The sequence below is a fragment of the Lissotriton helveticus genome, chromosome 12 (assembly GCF_964261635.1).
Source record: "Lissotriton helveticus chromosome 12, aLisHel1.1, whole genome shotgun sequence".
Taxonomy (NCBI): Eukaryota; Metazoa; Chordata; class Amphibia; order Caudata; family Salamandridae; genus Lissotriton; species Lissotriton helveticus.
The window spans coordinates 828,967,884-828,993,119 of record NC_136073.1 but is presented as its reverse complement, the minus strand read 5'-3'; the positions used below and the strand labels follow the sequence as shown (position 1 = coordinate 828,993,119).

The 25,236-nt window shown below is 43.6% G+C and overlaps 1 protein-coding gene across 1 annotated transcript in view; it reads right to left on the bottom strand.

Moving 5' to 3' along the window:
• The window catches only part of LOC144798972 (uncharacterized), a 39,153-nt gene extending 14,540 nt beyond the window's left edge, over positions 1 to 24,613 (bottom strand). The window contains exon 1 of the mRNA XM_078670113.1: positions 24,412 to 24,613. Within this exon, the coding sequence (XP_078526239.1) occupies positions 24,412 to 24,588 (177 nt within the window). The 5' untranslated portion in view covers positions 24,589 to 24,613. The remainder of the gene's footprint in view (positions 1 to 24,411) is intronic.
• Between the last annotated feature and the right edge of the window lie 623 nt (positions 24,614 to 25,236).

Here is a 25,236-nt window from a genome sequence, read left to right as displayed (position 1 = left end):
CAGACTAATTTGCATACAGCCAGGTTCTGAAACTGGGATGGTGCAATGAGCTAAAAAACGGTGTTGGATCTAGCCCTGATCTCTTGACTGGGTGAGAGTATTCTGCTTAATTCAGAGACTCAGTCCCTCACCACCCCTTGTTGTAAATATTTTTGTCCACCCTAAGCGTGGAAGGGTATACTCAGACATGAGTCCCTTGCTCATTGCACCATCAGGATTCAAGCAAGCCGGGCCGAAGACGGCTGTAATGCCAGAAACCGGTCCCCGGAAGCTTGTTTCCTTCCCAGTGTAAGAATTGGCTTTTGTAGTCTGGTCTGCCCTGTTCCCATGATGCACTGGGCCAGGGACAGACTAATTTGCATATAGCCAGGTTCTGAAACTGGGATGGTGCAATGAGCTAAAAAACGGTGTTGGATCTAGCCCTGATCTCTTGACTGGGTGAGAGTATTCTGCTTAATTCAGAGACTCTGTCCCTCACCACCCCTTGTTGTAAACATCCTTAAACTGGGCATTTTCTGTTTTTTTCAGGCAAATTATATATTTCAAGAAGCAATAACCTGTCAATAGAAATCTCGGAGTAGCTTAGTTCATAAGAAACCCATTCTTTGACGCTTATTAACTTTGGCCCATTCACTAATTTGCATGTAACATTTAAAGAGGAACTATATGGATACATTTGAATTTGTGTAGTTGCGTTACAGTGGGGGTGGAGTGGGTCAGAATTGATGGGGAAAAGATGCATCATAAAAGTGTTTCTTATTTAAAAAAAAAAAAGATTTTTCCTCAATCTTTTAGTAGGGAAGGAAGGGCTTATTCATACTTTAAACCCTTCTGTGATTTGGTGCAATGTGGGCAGAATTATTTGAAATGTAACCATTGAAAAATATGTACATATTTTCACCTAGATATCGAATCCTAAAATTGGAGGAATCAGAACCTCAATTTAAAGATCTCTCAAATGTCACAGGCTACTTGAAGTAGAAGATACTTTTTTATCCAGTAGTCATTACTAGGTTTGAGAACTAGCTCTGTTACTTCCCAAGTCTCGCTCTGCGAAAGCAATTATCGATGCCATGGTATGCAAGAAAAGCACATCATACCCCTAGAACAGAGCTTTCCAAACTCTGTGTCACGATACGGTACTGTGTCGCCTGCCATGTGTGGGTGTGTCGCGGAGTTGCTGTGTCTTAACTGCTCTGCCCCCAATTTACATGTACTTGTCTGACCCTCAGTCTCTGCATGGCTCGCCAGCCTCTACCGGGCTTGCTTGCCGTTTCAGTACTGCTCTTCAACCATGCCCTGCCCCCTCCCCAGACACTACTCCTCTCTCCCTTTACAACTGCCCGTATCATCCCTGCTGCCCTTCACTGCTCTAAGCGGCTCTCCGCGCCCGAAGTGTAATTTCTTGCCTGAAGAAAAAACTGAAATGGGAAAAGTCAGTCTGTGGTTATCGCCGCCCAAGAACCTTCTTTTCATAAGCTGACATATTGCACTGTGCAGTGAGACCACAGGTCTAATTTTGCACTTGTATGTAGCCAAACTCGGTCCGAATATATTGGATCACTTTAACATGTTATATTACACAAGGTCACATTCGTGTTTTTAGGCACGAGAAAATTCCGTGATTTGGCCAGAATCCCAGGATGTTGTGTCGGCCCAGAGACTTCAATTTTGTTCTCTGGTGCCAGAGTCGGCAGGTCTGTCGCTAGGGCCACGTCTTCTCCAGAAGCGAATTTGCAGTCAGTAGAGCCGCCTCTGCCCCCCCTTTCCAGGCGTTCGGTAGGCGCAGTTTTGGGAGATGATGGGGGGAGCACAGCACTGAGGCCAACGGGGCGCGGAGACACCCGTGTCCTCCTGCCACCATGATGTAGGTCACAAAAAAGGTGATATCAATATTGGAGCTGAGATACAGACAGAATAGATGAGAAAGAGATAAGATTGGTGAGAGAAAAATTATAATAAAGCAGAGACAACTGCTGAAAGAAGGTAGACAATTTTGAGTGGTGATAAACTGAGTGCTTAATGGAGACAAAGTGTTTGTACAGCCTTACTCAGGTTCCCTGCATACAAATTTGGGGTTGTGTAGGGAGGGAACGTTTGGCTTGCAGTTTATTTTAAATCTTCATCTTACTGTTTAGAAGACCCTCTGGCCCTCAACAGCGTGGTGATTACGCTCTGTTTGAGTGGAGAAGGCAAGTCACTCCACATTGGCTGCTGCACACTCCACCATTGGTTAGCAGTCTAGCGCTCATCTCTGCTACGCTATTTAGCCAGATGATAGCATGGATGAGCCCTTGCTCATGTTCCCTGTAACCAGTTTTAAAAATCGCCATGTTTTAAGTATTTGGGGTTGTGTTGGGAGGGAACTTTTGGCTTCTGTTTATTCTAAATCTCTGCCTTAATGTTTAGAAGACCCCCCGGCCTGCTGCAGCATTGTGAGTATGCACTGTTTGAGTGGACAGGGCTGGTCTAGGCAGGTCACTCCTCATTGGCTGCTGTACACTTCCCACTGGTTAGCGATCTAGCCCTCATCTGAGCCACAAGTTGGCATTCCGGACACACTTCTGCAGGAAGCAGATAATCATTATACAGAGGAGGAGGCTCACGAAACAGTTACCATGCACCAGGGATCAGTCAGCGAGCCTCTACCTGAGTGTACCTGGCCGTAATTGTAGAGGTGGGCGAGCCAGAGAATTCATGGGAGGGCGCTGCCTTGGCTCTAAGAGCCGAAGAATGTGCAGAGCCCGGGGAAAAACTAGCACTGGCAAACCAATAGATCTTGTCTATCTCTTTTAGCCATTCTGTCAGCGGATAAACACAAACAGGTACTGAGCACCAACGCAGGAGCAAGCAACAGACACCTGCCCAAAAACACATAATAATACTTGAATTATATGGCAAAGTGTCACAACCCCTGAAGGACACAAGCAGGGCCTGTGCACCCTAGTGGGAGCATGAAACAGCCATCTGCTCTGTAGGTTTCAGCACCGTATACTACTCCATCACATTTCTGGTTCCTTGGGAAAGTGTGTCGAACAGCAGAGAACTGAAGTTGTCAGGACCGTGAGTGAATACTACAGCCATCTGTTTGGTTTTGCCATAGTGATGCATAAAGTTACTGTAGCCTTGGCATACAAGGCAATGAGACCTGAGCAACCCGCGACAGACCACACACATCTCATCCAAACAGATGCAGACACACACACTTGGCTGTCCTCTACAAATAGTCATTCAATCCTTGTGCATTATGCTGCAGCATAGGGCTCCTCTGGCTGACACTGACTACACTACGCCTCGTTGGAACTGGAGCCAGAGTTCTGCCAATTACTCCTCTTTAAGCATCTGGCTACACTACAGGCAGCATTTGTGTGCGCTAATGTGATCAATAGACTGTCCAGGCATTTCTATTGCAAACGCAGCCAGCGCATGTCTGTCAGCAGCAGAAGCCCCTTCTCCAGCTCCGACTGGGGACATCCACCGAACCTCGCAGCCCCACTGGCTGTGCTCAACTAGCCCACTGCAGCTGAATGTAACTCTTCACTCAGCCCAGGCCAGAAGCTCATTTGTAAATGGTCTCTTAAATACTGTTTGTACTTTATTTTTTTTACTGTTTCTTTGTTGGGGTATGAGTTTGGCAGAATATGTTAGCTATTTTTTGTAGCCTTATCTCTTATATGCAGTTAATTTTACCTTTAAGTGCTGAATGGAAAAACATATGACTCGTCTTATTTTCTGTTGGCTTTTGGTGAGCTGCGCTGAGGAAAGCGGTCCCACCTGAGTTCAATGCACAGCAACCGGCTGATAAGTTGCATGATTGTTTTAGCACTCACAATTCCCCCTTCCTGAACGGATTTTTGCATAACTCATATTCAGCAAGGCAGCAGGCGGACTTTGTGCATGGTTGAAAGGGTTGGCAGTGCATTCACCCACCCTTTTTGTGCTGTAAATCACTGGGGCATGTGTCAATGTGTGCATGATTATATTCTTGTTTCAGGCACAAACCTAACCTTACACCCATTATTGCCAGTCACTATCTTTGTTAGAACAGATTCACAATTGCTTTATTAACCTTTCTGCTTTCTCAAATTTGCTTGAAAATGCACCATTTGCCCAATATTTTTTTCAAAATTTTCTCGTGGGGAGAACCCCCCCAAAACCCCCTAAGGTGGTTCGGGATTGCATGCTACGCTCGCATTGCTGTGTCGCAAAATGATGAAGTCTAAAAAGTGTGTCACCAACATGAAAAGTTTGGAATGCTGTGCGCTGGAGGAACACAGGAAGACTGTAAAGGGTTGGAAAATACAGTCTGAAATTATGTTTTTGAAATTCAACTGTTTTTGCATGTTCTTTGGTTTTTAATCGCAGTTCCCTTGTTTTCTTGCTCCAAATTTTAAATCATTTCTGTACATTTTCACATATTTGGCATGTCCTGCTCATGGCCGACTACTTTGGAATTGTATTCTCAACATCCAAGACCTCCTTCAACACTATATTCACCATCATTCAATCCGCTCTCGCTCGCCCTACGGTCAGTCCTTTGATATTCAATCAGCCAAATGTTCAAGCGCCCTACGTACCCATCTTATCCATTTCCCTGTCAAACAACCTGTATATTTCAAGCTATCCTCCTATTCACGGAAGTGAAGCCGCACCTCCTAGTTTGTAATTGTCCTCCAGTCTTCAAAACTGCAGTATCTATCTCCATTCACAATAAACCTTAGCAGAACCATTCACAATATAAAGCCCATCACCTTGTCCCATTCTTCTACAAGACCCCGAGAATAGCCACCATAACAATGGACCTGATTCACCAACCACACCTTGTAGTACATTTTGTAGTAATACAAAACTTACTACAAATGCTATTCACTAAGAATTGCATAGTTTACACCTCCATAATTCTCACCACACTTAAATATAAATTTAGTAGTAATTGTGGGTGGAACAGGAGGGGAGTGGGTGAGGAAAGAGGCATTCTTACTACAAAAGAGGATACTTAGGCTAAGTAAGAGGGGTTTAGGGGGGGTTATTGCTGGCATTTAGAGACGGACGTCACCCACTCACACAAGAGTAAGCCAATTGCATTATTCCGGGGTTGGAGACACATAACATACACATTTGTAGTAAGTTTACACTTGGAGTCTGTGAATACCAAAAGTAGTGAATGCATTCCCAAAGTATAAACTAACTCAAATGTGTATGTTACTTTTGTGAATCAGGCCCAATTCAATTTTTTTAAGCCCAATTAATTTTAGCATATCCTCTAGTTAACTGAACTCTGCAGTTTGGTGTATGCAGAACACATTCTATTGCAGCTGCAATCATACTTGTCTCAACTCCATCGCAACTGCCTTCACTTCATTTTCAGTATGTTGTCAGCTTCATTTAACCACATGGAGCTTTCTTCCTTATACCTATGTTGTCTTACTTGGGAATATCTAGCTCTCCAGCCTACCCTCTGACTAATCCTTCTTCGTCCCGCATTACACATGGCCTGGTGTTTGGTAGATAAAATCTAATTCAAAGGGGATTTGGGTGTGATAAATGACACCTATTACAAATGACTATGTATTTAATATAACTTGTATATTTACAAAGCGCACGTTCACTCAAAGATATCTTGGACCTGAATAAAAGATGCTTATTGTTACCCAACACATTGGTACTCATTTTATCAGAAGGATGAAAGGCTGAGTGGACCCACCGGGATTCGAACCTGTGACCGTGAGGGCGAACATAGGCCCCCTACAGTTGATGCATTAGTCCACTAAGCCACCAGACCCCGCTAACATATGGATATGATGCTTAATGAAATCAAAATCTGCATGTTCCAGTAATAACAATGCATTTTTTCCAGGTACATTTCAGCGGGTTTGATCTGCTGAAATTTACCACAGGAAAATCTGTGGGATGAGATGTTGAAAGCAAAACTGATAATTCCAATGTTTGCAGTAAATACCTTCATCGCCCATTGCTTAGATTGTGAAACAAATATATATATATATTAATAAGTTCAGTTGCCCAAAGCCCTCTACCGGCACAACTGCTGGTTACCAAGGCTGCCTTGTCTTGATTCCTCCTCGTGCATCTTTCTTTCAAATCCCTTCACTTTGTGGGAATCCACCAATTTTGACACCTCAAAGTGTTTCTCAACAGAATGCCCACAGTTTGATGAATCGGAGACGGTGTTAAACCTCATTTTCATGAGGCAATGTGTCCCCGAGGTAAGGCAGCGGCCAACACAACAAATGACAGCAAAATAAACAATTAGTAAAAGCGCCCATTCAATAACTGAGCTCTAAATTAGAGGAATATTTTAAATGTTTTAGTACATAATTAAAAATAAGACTGTACAGATTTAATGCCATGAAGGCTCTTAGTAAATAATGCATAGTAGGGAAGTGCAAAATCAAAAATATTCCAAGTCCCAAAGGGCAGTAAAATCAATAGAGATACGGGCTGCTTTCTTAGTAGAATAGGAGAATTCTATGGCTCACTCCTAAAATAGACCGTTTTTATACATTAATTTCGCATATGAAATTAACAGAACTGCAGAATCATGGTGGTGCGAGCAAAAGCATAATTGCGATAGCAAATCAGACTATAGGAATAATAAACGCCATATTGCCTTAATACCTAAACACTATCATGTTACAGGCATAATTATTCTGCCTTCTCTATGCTAATGCCATCCGGAGACAGTGGTAAAACCTAGATATATGAACAACAGTAAACTATTATGAATGAATAGGGTACAGTCACAGTGAACTAATGGAAGGACCTTGAGAATGTTTTTACAGTTTATGAGTGAGCTGGGGAAAGTTCATTGAAGACAGCATGAACAATGACAGTGGAAATAAACCAACATGAGCTCTGCTTGAACGTGTGCTGCAGAAAAAATAAATAACTAGAGGTGGAGGGGAGACACAAGAGTAACAAGGGTAACATCCATTTTGATTAACATGGCTGCTAGGCCCAAATTGAGGCCTACCTAACAAGAGTCAGGAAAACACACTTCTACAAAACATAAGGAAATAGTTTCAAAAGCAACAGTTCTATATCAACGTTTATATGTATATTTCTACACTATGCTGAACAAAAATATAAATGCACAAAAATCCTTAACAACTTCTTGTCATTTTATCTAAATATTATTGATCCTTTTCCATCCCTATGTTCTCTCTTTGTCACTGTTTTACTAGCTTTTTCGACCTCTTTTCTGCACTTCTCTTGCTGTGGGGAAAAGTCTGATAGCTAAAATAAGTCCTGGTTTTCAAAGGGGAGTTCCTGTGCCCACCGCCTGCAAATACCAGCACAAATTAAACATTAACCGTCTTCCTAGGCAACATCCCACTCCTTTAGAGTCATCTTATTTTGTTTTTTCCTCTCATTTCTTTGTGCATAGAACCAATCGCCTACCCATCCCCTCATTTGAACACTCTCCCAGGTGGCACAAGTGATTGTTAGGTCTCGCGACCTATCGATGCGCGCATGCGCATCGAGCGGAGCGGGAATTCAAGCGGCGAAAACATCATGAAACCACCAGCTTTTTGCTGGCGTTTTCATGGCGTTTTCATGCAGTTCATGTGAACCACGTGTTCAAACATGAACGCGCATCAGCCTCCCTCCATTTGCCGCACAGCACATCAAAGGGCTTCGCCCAGCGTGCGCTCTGCGGCTTCTCCTCCCCTAATTAGTAATTTTCGCCGCTCCCCTGGCCGCCGTCTCGCATTTCTCCTCCCCCCTCCCCTTCTCTGCCTTCCTTTCCCGGCGCACGCATTTTCTTCCCCCAGGCCGTGTTCCCTCAGATATGCTATTGCATATCGTTTGCTACCTCTTGTATTTGTTGCTCTTGATACTTGCACAACTGTCACTATTGCCTCATGTAACGTAACGTTTGCTTTTGTAACATGCTCACTTGTAATTTTTGCTTCATGTATCACTACTGCCGCCATGTAACGTAACGTTTGATTTTGTAACATGCTCACTTGTAATTTTTGCTTCATGTATCACTACTGCCGCCATAGTACTATTTTCTTCCAATGGACTTTGACAAACGGCTAATTCAACTAAATTCAAGCGAACTAAATGATCTTCAACCTCACTGACAGACACAGCCTTTTACTTGTTTTTTTTACAAGCCAAGCCGGCGGTAAACTGAGGTTTTTTTTTTGCCGAGTTTTATACAGCGCGAACTAGACCCGAACCGAATCAGGTATCAGAGCGCTTTACATATTTTCCTTCTTTGCTTTCCTTTCTTTAGAGTCCCCTCCTTGCAGCTCTGGAGCAGTTTAGGGTTAAACATCATCCAAGCCAGCAGTGTGATGTGGAAAAGTAAATTTTGCCATGTTCTGTGTCCCTACGTGTTCCCCATCCTATGTTGTATGTGCATGATTAATATGCATATGTATTCCCCATGATCGATTAAAGACGCAATTACAGTTGTGTCCATCTCTAGTATGCCAGTTTCCAGTTCTCGTGAAAGCTACGAGTATTAGGCCTATGTAAAAGTTACGTTGCCACGTTTCTCAGTGTGCACGTTATTTCATTGAAAAGTCCCCGTTTCTAGGCCTCAAAAGGGCCCGGACACCAGATTCAGCTCCTGTCTCCTGAGCCCTCGCTGAGGAGCGATACAGCCCCCACCTGTGTTCCTGACCCTTCACTTACTTCCTGCCTCACAGTGCCCGGCTCGGCCTGGCTCTGCCTGCCAGTCTGCCAAGAGTATGTTATGATTCTAGTTATCAGTCCAGCCCTCCTTCTCTGCATTCCTAAAGCTACTGAATCGCATCAATAGTTTCCGTCATCGTCTAGCCTTTACGTCTCCATGTAAGAGAAATACTGTATTAATGGTCATTTAATATTCTTCAACACGCACTACATGTAGAGTAATGCATGCACCAGTCTTAGAATCTGTTAGCCTTTACCCCGATAACTTTTGGATTCTATCCACATGTTCTCTAAACATCAGATACTAGATAGTGTTTAGGTACATGTCGCCCTGACTCTCCAGACTTCAGTCTCTGCTCCTAGCGCAGAAGTCATAGCCCCCAGCTTCTCCTAGTAACACGTCATTGTCAGTTTACGCGCACCACTAGGTTAGAGGTCCCGGCTCCTCAGGTAGCCCCCTCCATGTTTCCGCCCCATTTTATGACATATTCTGTTACGTTTACATCACATGTCTATGTTCACGCCTCTTGTTACACCTACTTTCACCCTTATCTTTCGCGACTGCTATTGACCACACCCACTGCTCCGCCTATCGTATGTATTGTAATGCAACTGTTTTAGTATATATGCTTGTGCACTGTTATTAAATGTTACGCCGATTCCGATCCTGCCCCCGGCAGCGCTGCCACCCTAGTCCTGTGCAGGTTGTCCTGTTCCTGTCCTTATGCTGTATTAAACCTGCATACTCCTACTACCTCGAATCTTGACTCTTATTTATTGAGCTATCTGTTATTACTATATCCAGTCAAAAATAGATCCGGTATTATTTATTTATATACCACATAATGGCGCCCGAATAGGTACTTGCCCTTTCCCCACGCGCCGGTGAAGCCACGTATGCCCCCTGACCCTCTGCAGCCGTGACGGAACTCTTCTGCGCACCGGCAGATATTTCTGCTTCAAGTATCCCTCAGGCCCACGGAGGAGACGGAGGTTGCGGTCCAGCATCCAGACGAGGCGGTGGAGGAACGCGGCGAGTCCCGACCAGAGCCCAAGCCGAGAGTCCAAGGTCCGAGGTATCCGGAGGCCCACCCGTAACTGAAGTCCGAAGTCCGTCCGGCGTCGAAGCAGTCCAGTCCAGTCCGAGGCCTTCCGTTCTTGCTGCCCGGTGAGTACCGTTGCTGGGGTAGTATCTAGACAGGGTCAATCTAATTGACTCTGGTCCGTGGGTTTGGTGGTACACAGACCCAACACGAAGTGTCCACTCCGGTGGATGCGGGTCCTGACGTGTCTCTTTATGAGACCGGTAAGTTCGTACTGTTTTAGCAGTGCATCTAGTTTCTGTTCTAGTCAGTTCTGTTCTCGAGAAAATTCATGTATCCTGTTTTCAGTATTCCAGGTAGTATTTTGTCAAGACTGTTATTTTAAAATGTCATTCATGTATTTTAATGTCGTGGAATGAAAGTGGTGTAATTATCGTGTTCATTGTGTATTGTATTGTGTCTAGATTACAGTCCAGTCATGCCTTTGTTTTCCAAACTACGTCAGTTAAAAACTAGAAAAGGTCTGTTAGAAGAAGCAGTTCCTGTCCCGCCTAGGGACAGTCCAGGTCATTTTATGTATCAGAAGCATGGCATAAGTGCCATATTATATCTAGATTTATGGGTGGAGTACACCAAAGAGTTAGAAGAAAAGTATAAATGGCCCGTATCAGGTACGTGGGCTGCCGAGTGCATCATGCGAGTAGAAGAAGCATTATGGAAAAAGAAAGCCAGACAGTCACAGAAAGATGCCATCGAGTTATGGCGCAAAGAATCTCATAAGAGAACCGAAAAAGAAATCAGAAAGTCAGAATTAAGTAGAGAATCCATAGAAAGAGCCCAAGAAAGGGAATTAATCGAGATAGGAGAGCGAGTTAAAACCGAACAGTCAGACAGACAGAGGAATGCCCTCATTAAGGGTATGTATCCTCTTCTTGCCGAGGGCTTGCCAAAAGCAACCCCGGAGGCATCCAGTAATTTTCCGCCACCATTAGTTCCGACCAAGCTACGTCACAAACCGACCGCAGCTGATATTTTTCTCTCGTCCTATTTGGACGACACAGTCCCAGAATATGCAAATCCTGTTCCACCAGCTCCTGTAAATAATGTAAATCCTGCTCCTCCAGTCACCAGGGCACCTGTTGCAGTACCTGCTACGGTACCCCCGGTCCAGCCCACATTGCAATTTCCCGCTGCGCCAGCACGAAGAGTATCAGTCGACGATTCTAGTTTAGGGGCCGCAGGAGGAGGTCCTCCTGGTACCCCGCCGCCACACCAACGTGTAACGTTAGTCGAGTTACATGAACGTGCGTTACAGCGTACGCCCAAATATAAGTCCGTTGCAGAAATCCGACGAGCTCTTACTGAATGCCGCTATGATCCAGTCACAGGCGATGATAGTACGGTTATATATTCCATACGTGTAAGACGGGTGACCGGGTATTTGGACACCCTACCGGATATGAAAGAAGATCTAGACAGAATATATCGTTTCATCCGTACAGGGGATGATCCAGAAAGTATTGGCGAAACCATGTCCCAAAGGAAAGCTGAGATCCAGCTCATGATATTAAAGTTTCTGATTAATTGTTTAATAAGGGAACAAGATTACCCGTCCAAAGATCCGACAGAAATGAGAACCCTGACAAGGTGGAGTGATAATATAGCCGAGGGTAAACACAGAACTATCAGTAGTATAGAGAGTATGTACAAGAAAATTCGTAAGGAAATAATAAGGTTACACGAACAACGTAAAACAGCACAAGTAAGCGAGAAAGAGAATGACTCTCCTACAGAAGAGGTAGACGACGAGAATCCCGCCAGAATAGCGTATGTAGGTAAATCTAGATTTCCAGACCGCCATTCACGTTTGGAACACAAGAAAATCTTTCATCATCCAGCACCAGAACAAGGTTCTCTAGAACAAGTATTTCAAGCTACCGATCACATTTTGAAATCACGAATTGGTTATAGTGAGTTAAGTACTATGCATGAACAAGAACTAGCCCGATCAGCAGTCCGATGGACTACTGATTCTACCACTTTTCCAGACGAAATAGTGGCACAAATGTTTCTGAAACTGCCCACAGCCGAACAGCGACTGGTGGGTATGTATATGATTCAGCACCTCATCACGCTGTATGAGGGTCAACATTCTGATCCAGGTCCGTTACATGATGTCCTGAACGAGTTACTCCAGTATAGATGGAAAGGTTTAGGTACCGATTTAATTAGTGTCATTCTAGAACAGCGTCATAAATATAGTATGTTTTTGAACCCGCATTTTGTTCATGTCTCACCTCCAGAAAGTAAACCGTTTTACATAGATAGACAGAATCCGTTACGAGAAGTACACCCAGTCAGGACAGCAGATGGTGAAATGCAACGAGTATTTGTTTACACCCCGATTACAAAGATGGAACTCTTAGAGATGAAGAAATTAATTCCCTGTCACGACAAAGATCCAGCAGGGTTCCACCGAGAGTTAAAGGACATGCTCCGTATGGGAGAATATACGTATCCAGATATTATTAAAATGCTAAAGGTCCTGTTGCCCGCAGGGGTATACGAAAAACTCAAGGAAAAGGATTGGGAGGTGGGAGAGAAAAAGATCGATTGGACAGCTCTAGAAGCTGAAGATAAGATAAGAGTACCAGGTACCGGTCTTGGAGAGAAATGTAAAGAATTACCAGAACTGTTAATACAAGTTTTGCCCAGATTGTTAGCCACTAAAAAGGAAGACTGGGATGCAATCTCAGCCTGTAAACAGAAACAAGACGAAGACACTAGTGATTTTTATTCTAGGTTTGAGAAATGTTTCATTATAAACAGTGGCTTGAAGACGAGTAGCGAGTCATACCCTCATCTTTTTGTTACTAAATTAGTCGAGAATTCAAGTCCACAAGTTAAGAATCGAGTTTTAAAAGTCGAAAGTACATGGCAAGCTAGTACCCCATCCCAGATGTTACAGATGCTCCAGTACCACCAGAATAGAATCAGAGAAGAGCAAGATCACGAGAGAAAACGTATGAAAGACACGAAAATGAAAGTACTAGTTGCACAATCTGTTCCACAAGACAGTCAGAAGAGGGGTCCGAATCAAGCCAGTCATCCTGCAGCTCCCGTTAAAGGGACATGTAATTATTGTAAACAGCCAGGTCATTTCATAAACGAGTGTGCAGTTCTGAAACATAATATAGCCACTGGTAAAACTAAAGAAAGACCACGTCCGCCTAGACAAGAACAAGTTTCACAGACTTCTCAGCCACAGAATACACAACAGACAGTTCCAGCACCGCAGCCTATTGCTGCAACACAGCATGTTACACAGCAGATGTACCAGTATGCTCAGGCAGAGTATCCAGAGTACCAACAGTATTCATGAAACAGCCTAGAGAGGGAGGTAGGCTTGCCTCTCATCGAGATTCCTGTAGATCAAGAAGGTCCCTATATTCATAGTCAAGTATTAGGGAAAGACAGAAAGTTTCTGATTGATACAGGGGCAAGTAGGACTACCATAAGTCACGCCGAGGTTCCAGGGGCTCCGCTCTCAGGCTCTAGAAATGTTTCCCTTGGATTTTCAGGAAAGCCTATTGTAAACGAGATATCTAAGCCAGTTACTCTAGACGTAGGTCCATTGTCCCGTACTACTGATCTATTACTTACGAAGTCATGTCCAGAAAATCTGTTAGGCATTAAGACACTGAAAGAATTAGGTGCAGTTATTTGCTGTTCCCCAGAGGGAATACGTTTGTTTTTACGTGACTTCAAGGGTCACTATGTATTACGAGATTTTGATCCAAGATTGTCTAATGTTCCGCAGCATCTATGGGCGCAAGGTCCAACTGATGTTGGTTTCATGCAAATCACACCCCATCGTGTGACTCTCAAACCAGGTGTAGTGTTACCACGAATCAGACAGTACAGATTGCCACCTGAGGCTGTAGCAGCCTTATCCAAAATAATTGACGAGCTCATTGCTCAAGGAGTAGTTGTAGAGACTGACTCCAATGTATGTAATTCTCCGATTATTCCCGTCATGAAACGTACTGATCCAAATGCACCCCCAGTATATCGATTAGTGATTGACCTTCGAGAACTCAATAAATGTATTATTCCCCAGTATCCAGTAGTCCCAGATATCTCTTCCCTATTGACAGCCATTGATTCTGAGGCAATATTTTTCACAGTCATAGACCTCAAGAACGCGTTTTTCAGTGTCCCCATTCATCCAGACAGCCAGTACCTTTTCGGTTTTTGCTTAAATGGAAGGAGCTATAAATTCACACGAGCTCCTCAAGGTTTTACAGAAAGTCCTAGTATTTATAGTCAAGCACTTAAGAGACAATTAGACAACATTCACATGCCAGCTGACACTGCCCTGCTCCAGTATGTCGATGATCTACTGATTACAGCCCGTTCTGAACGTGCTTGCGAGCGAGCATCACTTACAGTCTTGTATTTCCTAGCCGAGATGGGGCACAAGGTGTCCCCTTCGAAGCTTCAATTCTGTGTCCAGCAAGTGATCTACTTAGGCCACTTACTGTCCAAGTGGGGTAGGCAGTTGACACCAGACCGTATCCAGTTAATAGCGAGTCTTCCTCAGCCCAAGACACAGAAGGAGGTACGTGCTTTTATCGGCCTTACTTCTTATTGCAGACAATGGATTCCTCAGTATGCATTTCTAGCCAAGCCACTGATACAGTTAACGACACAGGAGGCAGCCGTATCGACTGTCCTCCCTTGGACATCTGAACATACTCTTAGTTTCAATGAGCTAAAGAAAGCTCTATGCCAAGCTCCTGTTCTAGCCACACCGAACTACAGTAAGCCTTTTACACTTTTTGTTACAGAACGTGATGGTACAGCATTATCTGTTCTCACACAAGATCAAGCAGGACAATACAAGCCCTGTGCTTATTTTTCGAGCACATTAGATCCTGTAGCCCAGGCTTTGCCTGCGTGCCTCAAGTCAGTTGCAGCCACAGCACTAGCTATCAGACAAAGTGATTCCATAGTATTAGGACACTCTCTGACAGTACAAGTTCCACACTCCGTGGAAGTTCTTTTAAACCGAACACAGACTCAGCACTTGACAATTGCACGTTTGACAGGTTATGAACTGACACTGTTCCAGCCACACATAGAAATCAGACGCTGCAACGTTCTAAATCCTGCTACACTGTTACCGTCAGTTAATTCAAATCCTGCCACACACGACTGTGTGGAAGTAGTTAATACTATGACTAAGCCAAGACAAGATCTGACAGATATTCCATTACCAGATCCTGACCTGACACTTTATGTGGATGGTTCATGTATGAGAACAAGTACAGGAGAACTAGTAGCCGCGTATGCAGTGACTACTGACACTGAAGTTATAGAAACACACCGTATTGACACCCTGTCTGCTCAAGCAGCAGAGCTAGTTGCTCTGACACAAGCCTGCATACACGCCAAGAACCTGAAAGTCAATGTTTATACAGATTCACGCTACGCATTTGGAGTCGTACACGACTTTGGAGTGCTCTGGCAGGAGAGAGGTTTCATGACTTCTCATGGAACCAAGATTCAGCATGGTCTCCTTATTCAAGCTCTGTTAGATGCTATACACTTACCGACATCTATCGCTATCATGAAGTGCAAAGCACACACGAAAGTTACAGACATTATTTCTCAAGGTAATGATCTAGCAGATCGAACAGCCAAGCTTACAGCACAGACTCCAGACATGACAGTTAATCCGACACCGACACATACTCCAGATCCGACTACTTGTATGACAGTTAAGGACCCCACTCAAGATGTCATAGATATCCAGTTACATGCTACTCCCGATGAAATCAAGAAATGGTCCGAACAAGGAGGGGTCCAGACAGATCAGGGATGGGTAATGAAGAGAAAAGCCACATGGTTTCTCCCCGACTCTATGGTTCAAGTCATTATCAATACCGCACATAGTCCAGCACACTTAGGAGAAAAAGCTATGTTAGACAGTATCCAGAACATTTGGTTCAACAAGCATTTACGAGCTGCAGCCAAGCAGAAAGTCCGTAACTGTATGATATGTTGTCAGTTCAATCCAGGTAAAAGTGTCCCGGTGGAACAAGGTGGATTCCAGCCCCCTGACCACCCTTTTGAAGTCCTCCAGATGGATTATATTCAGATGGAGCGATGTCGAGGTTTCAAGTATGTCCTCGTAGTTGTATGCGCTTTGTCCAGGTGGACAGAAGCATATCCAGTCCCAGATTACACAGCCGCGACCACTGCCAAGCAGTTGGTTCGTGAATTCTTCCCCCGCTATGGACTCCCAAGGGTCGTATATTCTGATAACGGCCAGCCATTCTCATCTGAACTGATGAAACACGTTTCCCTGTTGTTAGGATACCAGTGGAAGTTCCATTGTGTACGCCATCCTGAAGCAGCCGGTCTCGTAGAGAGACATAACCAGACCCTAAAAATCCGCATTGCCAAAGTCTGTCAAGAAAAAGGTGTAGACTGGCTGGTAGCTCTGCCAGTCGCTCTGTTTTATATGCGCATGGTCGCACATTCCAGATCAGGTCTGTCCCCCTATGAGGTCGTATTTGGCCGCCCCCCTAATATGTGGGGTACACCTAGACCCCGAAGTATTACAGATGTTTCAAGTAATATGCTGACAGATTACCTAGCTTCCTTGATGTCTGCCCTACACTCTTGTCGTTCACAGGTTGCCGCCGCATTTCCAGACAATACCGAGGTGGCACCGCATGAAATCGTTCCCGGAAGTCTGGTTCTTGTAAGGAACTTTGATCGTTCAAGTCCGCTGGAGCCTCGCTGGAAGGAGCCAAAGCAGGTCCTCCTGGCCACCCGTACTGCCGTCAAGCTGGAAGGCAGGAAGGGGTGGGTCCATCTGTCTCACGTAAAGAAATTTTATGGACTAAAGACTGTTTCCAAGAACATTTCCGAGGATTTTAAAGACTGCCAAAGTACTATTCTCAAGGACTGTCCCGCAAAAGACAATGATACAAAGCCCTCCCTGTTAGAGAAAACTCCGCAACAGGAGTATAAGTCGAAATTAAGGTCTAGTAAAATAAGTCAGCCAGTTTGATTGTCTAAGTCCTCCCCTAGGTGAAACGGTTAAACCGGTTTCTGACATGTATAAAATAGACCCCCATAGAGAGAGAGTTAGTGAGAACTCTAAAAGTTGCATTATTATTTTATGTTTTCTGCTATATCTCAGCCTTATGATTGCCTGCACGAGTTATGCATTTTATTTATGTTTTCCACTTTCTCATGTAAATAAGTCTTCTAATACTACAGTAGAACACACGTTTAGTGATCTGCCTCCTCATGAACTATCTTATCGTCTTGCTATGCGAAATAATTCCTTTATCCGCATGTTACATTATTCACACCAGACCAGCAATGCCACTAATTGTTGGGTGTGTGGTCGACTCCCCCCTTTCCAGACACCGAAGGGAGTTCTGCCACTATTTCCTTATCCATTTTCACATACTGGTTCGTGTGGAGCATGGTCCACGTTAACATTATCCTCAACTGATATGTCCTTTCTTAACAGTACATGTTTTCCAGGCAAGCAAGGTTTTCCCCACAGAACAGGGTTAGATCTAGAAAATGAAGTTTATAATTTGAGTAATTATTCTTCGAATTTTATGGTCCTGAATGTTCAGTCTGATTCTACTCCAGTCTTACCTGCTATGTCAGTATTACCAGTCAAAGGCGAATTATGTGTCAGAAATAATGGTTCCGTACATGTAGGACATAGTGATTGTACTACTATTGTCAAGTATAGTGACAGCAGGAAATCTATTTTCAAAGCTTCACGTCATTCTTATTTTGTTTGTGGTCAGACCGCATATGTTCGTCTGCCCCTCGATTGGGAGGGAACCTGTTACATTGCATTCCTTCTGCCACCAGTTTTTCTAGCCCCACCTGACTATCATAGGAATTCCCACCTAGTACATACTAGACACAAGAGAGACCTCCCGATTGTCGATTATACTGAAACTGCTCTAGAACAATACATAGATATCAATAAAGGTGTCTTCCCCTACTTAGGTACTGTCGTGAATAGTAAACTGATACGTAGATTAACCAGAACCCTTGAAGCAGTAGTGATTGAGACTACCTCTGCTCTAGGTAACTTAACCGAAGAGCAATCTTTTATGAGAATTGTCGTGCTCCAGAATCGTCTCGTCCTTGACGTCATACTGGCCGATAGGGGCGGGGCATGTAGAGTCATCGGATCTAGTTGCTGCATTTTCATTCCTAATAACGCGCCGTCTGTTTATTCAGCTATAACCAGACTCCATAAAATTGCCCATCTGTTACACCAAAATCCAGGCACCTGGACATGGTCCGGTTGGTTCTGGAATATAATTTCTGCCTGGGGATGGAAAGTGTTGTCCTTTCTAGGTATTACAGTAGCGATCATATTCAGTTGCTGCCTCTGTATACAATGTGGCCCTGCGATTTGCGGCATTTGTGCTACCTCTTGTATTCCTAGTCCCAAGTCCCGTTCTAAATCCAGTTCCAAGAAAATTCGAGACGAGCAAATGATACTATATGAAATGATAGATGGTATCATGAATATTGATGTTTCCTGATGGAAACGTAGTGACAAGGAGGGAATGTGGAAAAGTAAATTTTGCCATGTTCTGTGTCCCTACGTGTTCCCCATCCTATGTTGTATGTGCATGATTAATATGCATATGTATTCCCCATGATCGATTAAAGACGCAATTACAGTTGTGTCCATCTCTAGTATGCCAGTTTCCAGTTCTCGTGAAAGCTACGAGTATTAGGCCTATGTAAAAGTTACGTTGCCACGTTTCTCAGTGTGCACGTTATTTCATTGAAAAGTCCCCGTTTCTAGGCCTCAAAAGGGCCCGGACACCAGATTCAGCTCCTGTCTCCTGAGCCCTCGCTGAGGAGCGATACAGCCCCCACCTGTGTTCCTGACCCTTCACTTACTTCCTGCCTCACAGTGCCTGGCTCGGCCTGGCTCTGCCTGCCAGTCTGCCAAGAGTATGTTATGATTCTAGTTATCAGTCCAGCCCTCCTTCTCTGCATTCCTAAAGCTACTGAATCGCATCAATAGTTTCCGTCATCGTCTAGCCTTTACGTCTCCATGTAAGAGAAATACTGTATTAATGGTCATTTAATATTCTTCAACACGCACTACATGTAGAGTAATGCATGCACCAGTCTTAGAATCTGTTAGCCTTTACCCCGATAACTTTTGGATTCTATCCACATGTTCTCTAAACATCAGATACTAGATAGTGTTTAGGTACATGTCGCCCTGACTCTCCAGACTTCAGTCTCTGCTCCTAGCGCAGAAGTCATAGCCCCCAGCTTCTCCTAGTAACACGTCATTGTCAGTTTACGCGCACCACTAGGTTAGAGGTCCCGGCTCCTCAGGTAGCCCCCTCCATGTTTCCGCCCCATTTTATGACATATTCTGTTACGTTTACATCACATGTCTATGTTCACGCCTCTTGTTACACCTACTTTCACCCTTATCTTTCGCGACTGCTATTGACCACACCCACTGCTCCGCCTATCGTATGTATTGTAATGCAACTGTTTTAGTATATATGCTTGTGCACTGTTATTAAATGTTACGCCGATTCCGATCCTGCCCCCGGCAGCGCTGCCACCCTAGTCCTGTGCAGGTTGTCCTGTTCCTGTCCTTATGCTGTATTAAACCTGCAAACTCCTACTACCTCGAATCTTGACTCTTATTTATTGAGCTATCTGTTATTACTATATCCAGTCAAAAATAGATCCGGTATTATTCATTTATATACCACAGTGACGTAGCATCATGTTCCCTCTTTCCCTCACTCCAATTCCCTAAAGTATTCCCCCCCCCCAAACAGTCCGAAAAGAACCAGTCAAACTGACTTCGGTTTGCAATCCAAGTAACATTCGCGATAATGTCACTTTCTTCGGACCCAGTCCCAGTTCCTTGCCGCAGAAAGGACGATTACGACTTTGGTTTACGGAATGTCGGTGACACCAGCCAGCAAACGAAATACTGGCTTGACGCTTGCTTTGAGAAGATACTGATAAGACCGACAGATGTTCAGCTTTCTCGGAGGCAGGATGTAGGTTTCACAAGAAGCACTGATCATCGACCCGCCCGCCCGCCCGCCCGCCCATACTCACTCAAAATCTCAAAGATCTCCAGGGAAACATACATAATTCACTTGTTAAGCCCAAACCTTTGTACATGAACGGATGAAATGCATCACCATGTAGAGAGAATACGCAATTTAAAAGAACGCTGCAAAACAAGCACTGCCCAGCACTGATTTATTTGCAGAAGCGTTTGGAAAGGAAGTGATAATGCGGAAAGAATAAGTGTTTCTACCATGGTCACTGTCCCGCACGGACTCAAAGGAAGGATACGATAAGCAGACAAGGAAACACACAGATCACCCTTTTTCCTCTCCCGACCCAATGGGGCGCATGGTTATACAGCGACACAGCCCATTTTCACGACCAACATTTTTGGTAAAAAAAAAACTGACGTTACAGATAAGATAAATAACTTGATATCTAAAATAAATAAAACGAGCAAATGGCCAAATCTCTTGTGCCCCTCCTCAGGACTTTCTGGTCAACAGAAATCATCACATCTATTTGCCTGCAAGGGTTTCATGTGTCAATCTTACAAACTTCTTAAGTGAGGGTGTAAATCAGATACATTTATGTACATCTTCCTCCCTCCCCCGAAGTAATCCGGCTGCCCACGAAGCCCGAAGGACCAGAAACATTCGGAATTAACTGACCAAACTTTCTGGAAACTAACCGACAAAGCAAACAAGCATTGGCATAGCCAATAGGTCTCGCTTGTAGGACCTTATAAGTATTTAGTTACAAGGATATTGTGCTGCAAAACAAAATACTTATAAGGTCCCACAAGCGAGACCTATTGGCTATGCCAATGCTTGTTTTTCCTATTCCTGGTGTTGGATTGACCTGTGGGGCATGGTGCTCAACCCAGCCAAATCCGAAAATATTTAAGTTGCCTTGTCTCCGGCATGAAAAATATCTCTGTCCCAGCACGATTCCATCATTTCCCTCCAGACTTCATCATAGTAGCCTTTTCTCATCAACTGTAAATGAGTGCTAGGGTTTCCAAGTTACTTCATATCACCTGGATACCATGTTCCCAGACTTGGGGTTTCCTTTTTTTCAAATCGTTGTTTTATGGTGTTAATACATTTAGTTCATTTGAAGCAAACCTGGACTTCACCCCCCAGTATGCAGTAATTAGTTACAAAAGCCAAAATCTATCCATAGTTTTGCTGCCTACCTTAAGCAACTAATCTTCCAATACACTTCCTAAAATACCCTCTGAAGTAATGCCGGCAAATTGTGTAGTAGTGCGCAGCAGCTTATGAGCAGACCCAAGGCACACCTGCTCACCATCCAGTCCTCCTTCAACTCTCCGTCACTTAGTTACCAATCGGAATGTGGAAGTCTGTGATGCCAGGCTTTGACATCACAATACACCTCATCCAATAACACACCATCTTCTCTCGAGCCCTACAAGACCTCACCACGACCTTGCCACCAGCCAGTCTCCAGAGTCTACCATTTACACACATCATTTGACAGTAATAAATTTCATTCTTGAGCGAGTCATCGCGTTTGCATTTTTCACAAAAGGGGCGACTATACATTTTTATGGCGTGGGTTGACCGCGTAACTGTCACCAGCCAATTATGTCAGAATCACCAGAAGAGGAGCTATGTCTCCACCCACATGATGACAGCCAGGAGTACATGTTTTGATTGGGCAGAAGTTGTATTCTTCCACACAAAAACGTGCTTGCACTCCGCACATCTTTGAACATTTTGTTCAAATTTCCAGCTGCCTGAGTTTGAACTTTCAGGAGTACACACATGACGCAGTTATGCTATTATAGTGTCTTAGATAACTAGATCATTTATGGTGTTTTTTTCTGGCAGCAGCGCTGATGGGAGGGCAGTGATTAACATATTTGGAGTTTTAGGTCTAGCTTGACAGTGGAATTGGTGCCTTACCTTTTAACTAGTATTCTACAGTTATTTGCTGCCAAACAAATAAATATCTATCCCATGTGATCTACTTGTAATGCTTCACATTATAATATATCATTCCTTTAAAGCCAGGCCTACTAGCATTGCAAATGCTTGTGTTAAGATGATGTGGAACCTGCATGGCTTGCAACGAGGCATTAATGACTGCCTGGATATATCCTCCTATGGCAGAAAGTGGAATTTACGAGGTGAATTTAGGGCAAGAATCCCCTGGTGAGGCAGATTAGGACAGGTTAACTGTGGGGGTGGTGTGTTTAGAGGGTCAGTGGTAATAAAAGACAATATTTAGCATCCCAAACATCTATAGAAGAGCAAATTAAGTTGACGAATCCTGGAGAATATAAAAATTGAGCATATATGTAATATATTGGGCAAAGGCTATAACACATCTGAGAGCTTAAAGTATTATTGAACCTGTTTCACGTATTAAATGGCCAACTGCAGCTGACAGGTGAGACTCATCAGAAGTACAATAGTAGAGTCTGTTTACACTAGAAAAGAAATGCTTGGATGATCCGAATGAAGAGCCGAAGTCTCCCGGAACTTGAATATGTTTGCCATAATGGCTAACAGTACATCCTATGCTGATTTAGGTGCCTCGTTTGGGGTATGAAGTTCTACATAAATGCTATTACATGGTACAATTAATATATTCACAAAAAGGCTGCAAATATATTGAATAACGCTGAACAAATAAATATCCAAATGTCCCCCACTTAAAAAAAAATGTCCCACGTCCATCCATAACCAAATATTTAGATGGTATATAAATATAGAGTAAATCTAAATACACAAATAAATACATTAAAATTAATAAAAGCCTTAAAGGTACGATACAAGGTCACAAATGTTGTTCTCTGTGACAGTGACACGTTCAAAAGAGGTAGCAATTCTCAATATCTCAATAAGGCACCACAAAAAGTCAAATAAATTTCATTTAAGAAAAACAACACTTTTCGTTTAGCTCCTGTGCCCATCACCTGTAAATACCAGCACAAAGTAAACACCAGCCATCTTCCTATGCACCTGTCCACTCATTTGGTGTCATCTCATTTAGTTTTTGTTAGCAGAGACTAGTTATTTAAAAGCTAAATTCTATCCATAGTTTTGCCGCCTACCGTGGGCAATTAATCCTCCAAAACACTTCTCAATAGTTCCTCTGTAGTAATGCCGGCAAATCGTATAATAGTGCACAACAGTTTATGAGCAGCTCCAAGACACAACTGCTCACCATCCAGTCGTCCTTCAACAACTCCCAGTCACTTAGTTACCAATCAGAATGTGGAAGTCTGTGATGCAAGGCTTTGACATCACAATACTGCACATCCCACATTACACCATCTGCTATGAAGTCTTACAACCTTACAAGGTCTCACCGGCTCCTTGCCATGACCAGCCAGTCTCCTACCATTTACACACACCATTTAATTGCAATATCCTTATTCTTGAGCGAGCTAGAACCAAAATCTAAGAAGCAATAGTTTTCCAATCAGGCGTGGCTATTTTTATCGTCCGGGTTGACAGTGCAGCTGGTGCCAGACGATTTTGTGAGAATCACCAGGAGAGGAGCTTTGCCCACATGTTGGGTGCCAGGAGTACATGTTTTGATTGGGTAAAAATGGTGTACTTCCACAGAGAGTGCTTGCCCTCCACACAGCTGTGATCATTTTGTGTATTTATCCAGCTGCCTAAGCTTGAACTTTCAGAGGCACAAACATGAGACTAAAACGTTATTAAAGTGTGTTAGATAACTTGATAATTGATGGTGTTCTCTCTGGCAGCAGCACACATGGAAAAATTGGTGTAATTGACAACTGTTTGTATAGATCCTCCTATGGCAGGCTTTCCCGGTGAATTTAGGGATGGAATGCCCTGATTAAGCAGATTAGAGGCAGGTTAACGACGGGGGTCTTCGGGTGGGGGTAGGAGGAGGTCCCAAAAGTACAATGTTTAGCATCCCAAACAAATAGAGGACAGACACTAAATTGACGAATCATGGAGAATATAAACAGATTTAAAATAATGGGCATATATGTCATTATATTGGGTCAAGGCTGTAAAACACTTGATAGCTAAGTGTATATTTGAACCTGTTTCACGTATTCAATGGCCACCTGCAGCTGACAGGTGATACTCATCAGAAGTATAATATCAGAGACTATATACATTGAAAACCAGAAAATAAATGTTTGGCTGAGCCGAAGTATCTCCCATGATGCATGACAGAACATCTTATGCTGATTTAAACTACAAGAGCCACGTGTGGAGCATAAAGCGCTATAGAAATGCTATTAGTTAAATTTTACAATGAATAATTCCCCCAAATGGCTGCAAATAGATCGAATAGCACTGAAAAAATAACTATACCAAGGTCCTCCAATTTTTTTTAATTATCCCACGTGATTATACATTAAAAGGTCAATAGAAACGGCGTAAATATAAATACCAGAATCATAAAATAATAAAAATGCATTAACAGACTAAGCGTGCCAGCCACCAAAGGGGAACGTGCGGTGCACGAGGCCAGCTCATCCGCATGTGGAAACATATCTTGCAACATAAATCAGTGCATCTCCCTCAATACCTGCAGGAAGGGGGCGTGGTCATACCTGGGCAGGCGCCTGTTTAGGCATTTTCCGCTGCCTGGTGTCCAAATCCCTGCGGGGAGCGGTGCGGCAGGTGTCTGCCTGTGCGAGGGCTTCGGGGGCGGGGAGAGCGCCACAGACCACCCTCTTTGTCCCTCGCCTGGGGCACGGGTCAGGCTGGGGGGGGTCAGCGCCCAGCATCACAGGAAGGGAGCGGGATTTCTTCCAGTTCAGATTCCTGGATGCCGGCAGAGCGCCATCGAGACAGAAGAAGGACTGCGAGCCAAGAGCACCAGAGCACGCCGCCATCTTGCATTAGGAACACATGGAAACAATATGCATGGAATATTGGAAGGACGGTCCCAATGCTTTAGACAAAAATACTTAATGAAAATATTAATATTTTAATGCTAAAGCCACAGCTTTGTTGCCTTTTGGCTAGGTTTGCTTTAAACAAATACCTTATATTGCTATACTGTAAATATGTAATTCCCAAAATACAGATACTAACCACTTTAACAGTAGGATGTTCGTACTAGTTCAACATTTCTAACAGGTTGACAACAAAGTTGTTAAAATTAATGGCTTCCACCTCAGTGAAACGGTAATGAGTTCCCACTACTATTTAATTATATTATCATATTGAAAATTATCATACCTGTTCATCTCCTGATGCAAAAAAGGGGGTGAAGTCAGATTTAAGAGGGTGAGCCCATTAACAGGAATTTATTTATTTATGCGTTTTTATATAGCGTGAACTTTACCCGAAGGGGTCAGAGTGCTTTATAATTAAACCAGTTACATTACATAAGGACTTCAGAGCAATGTTCTCTCAATTTTTATTTCCTG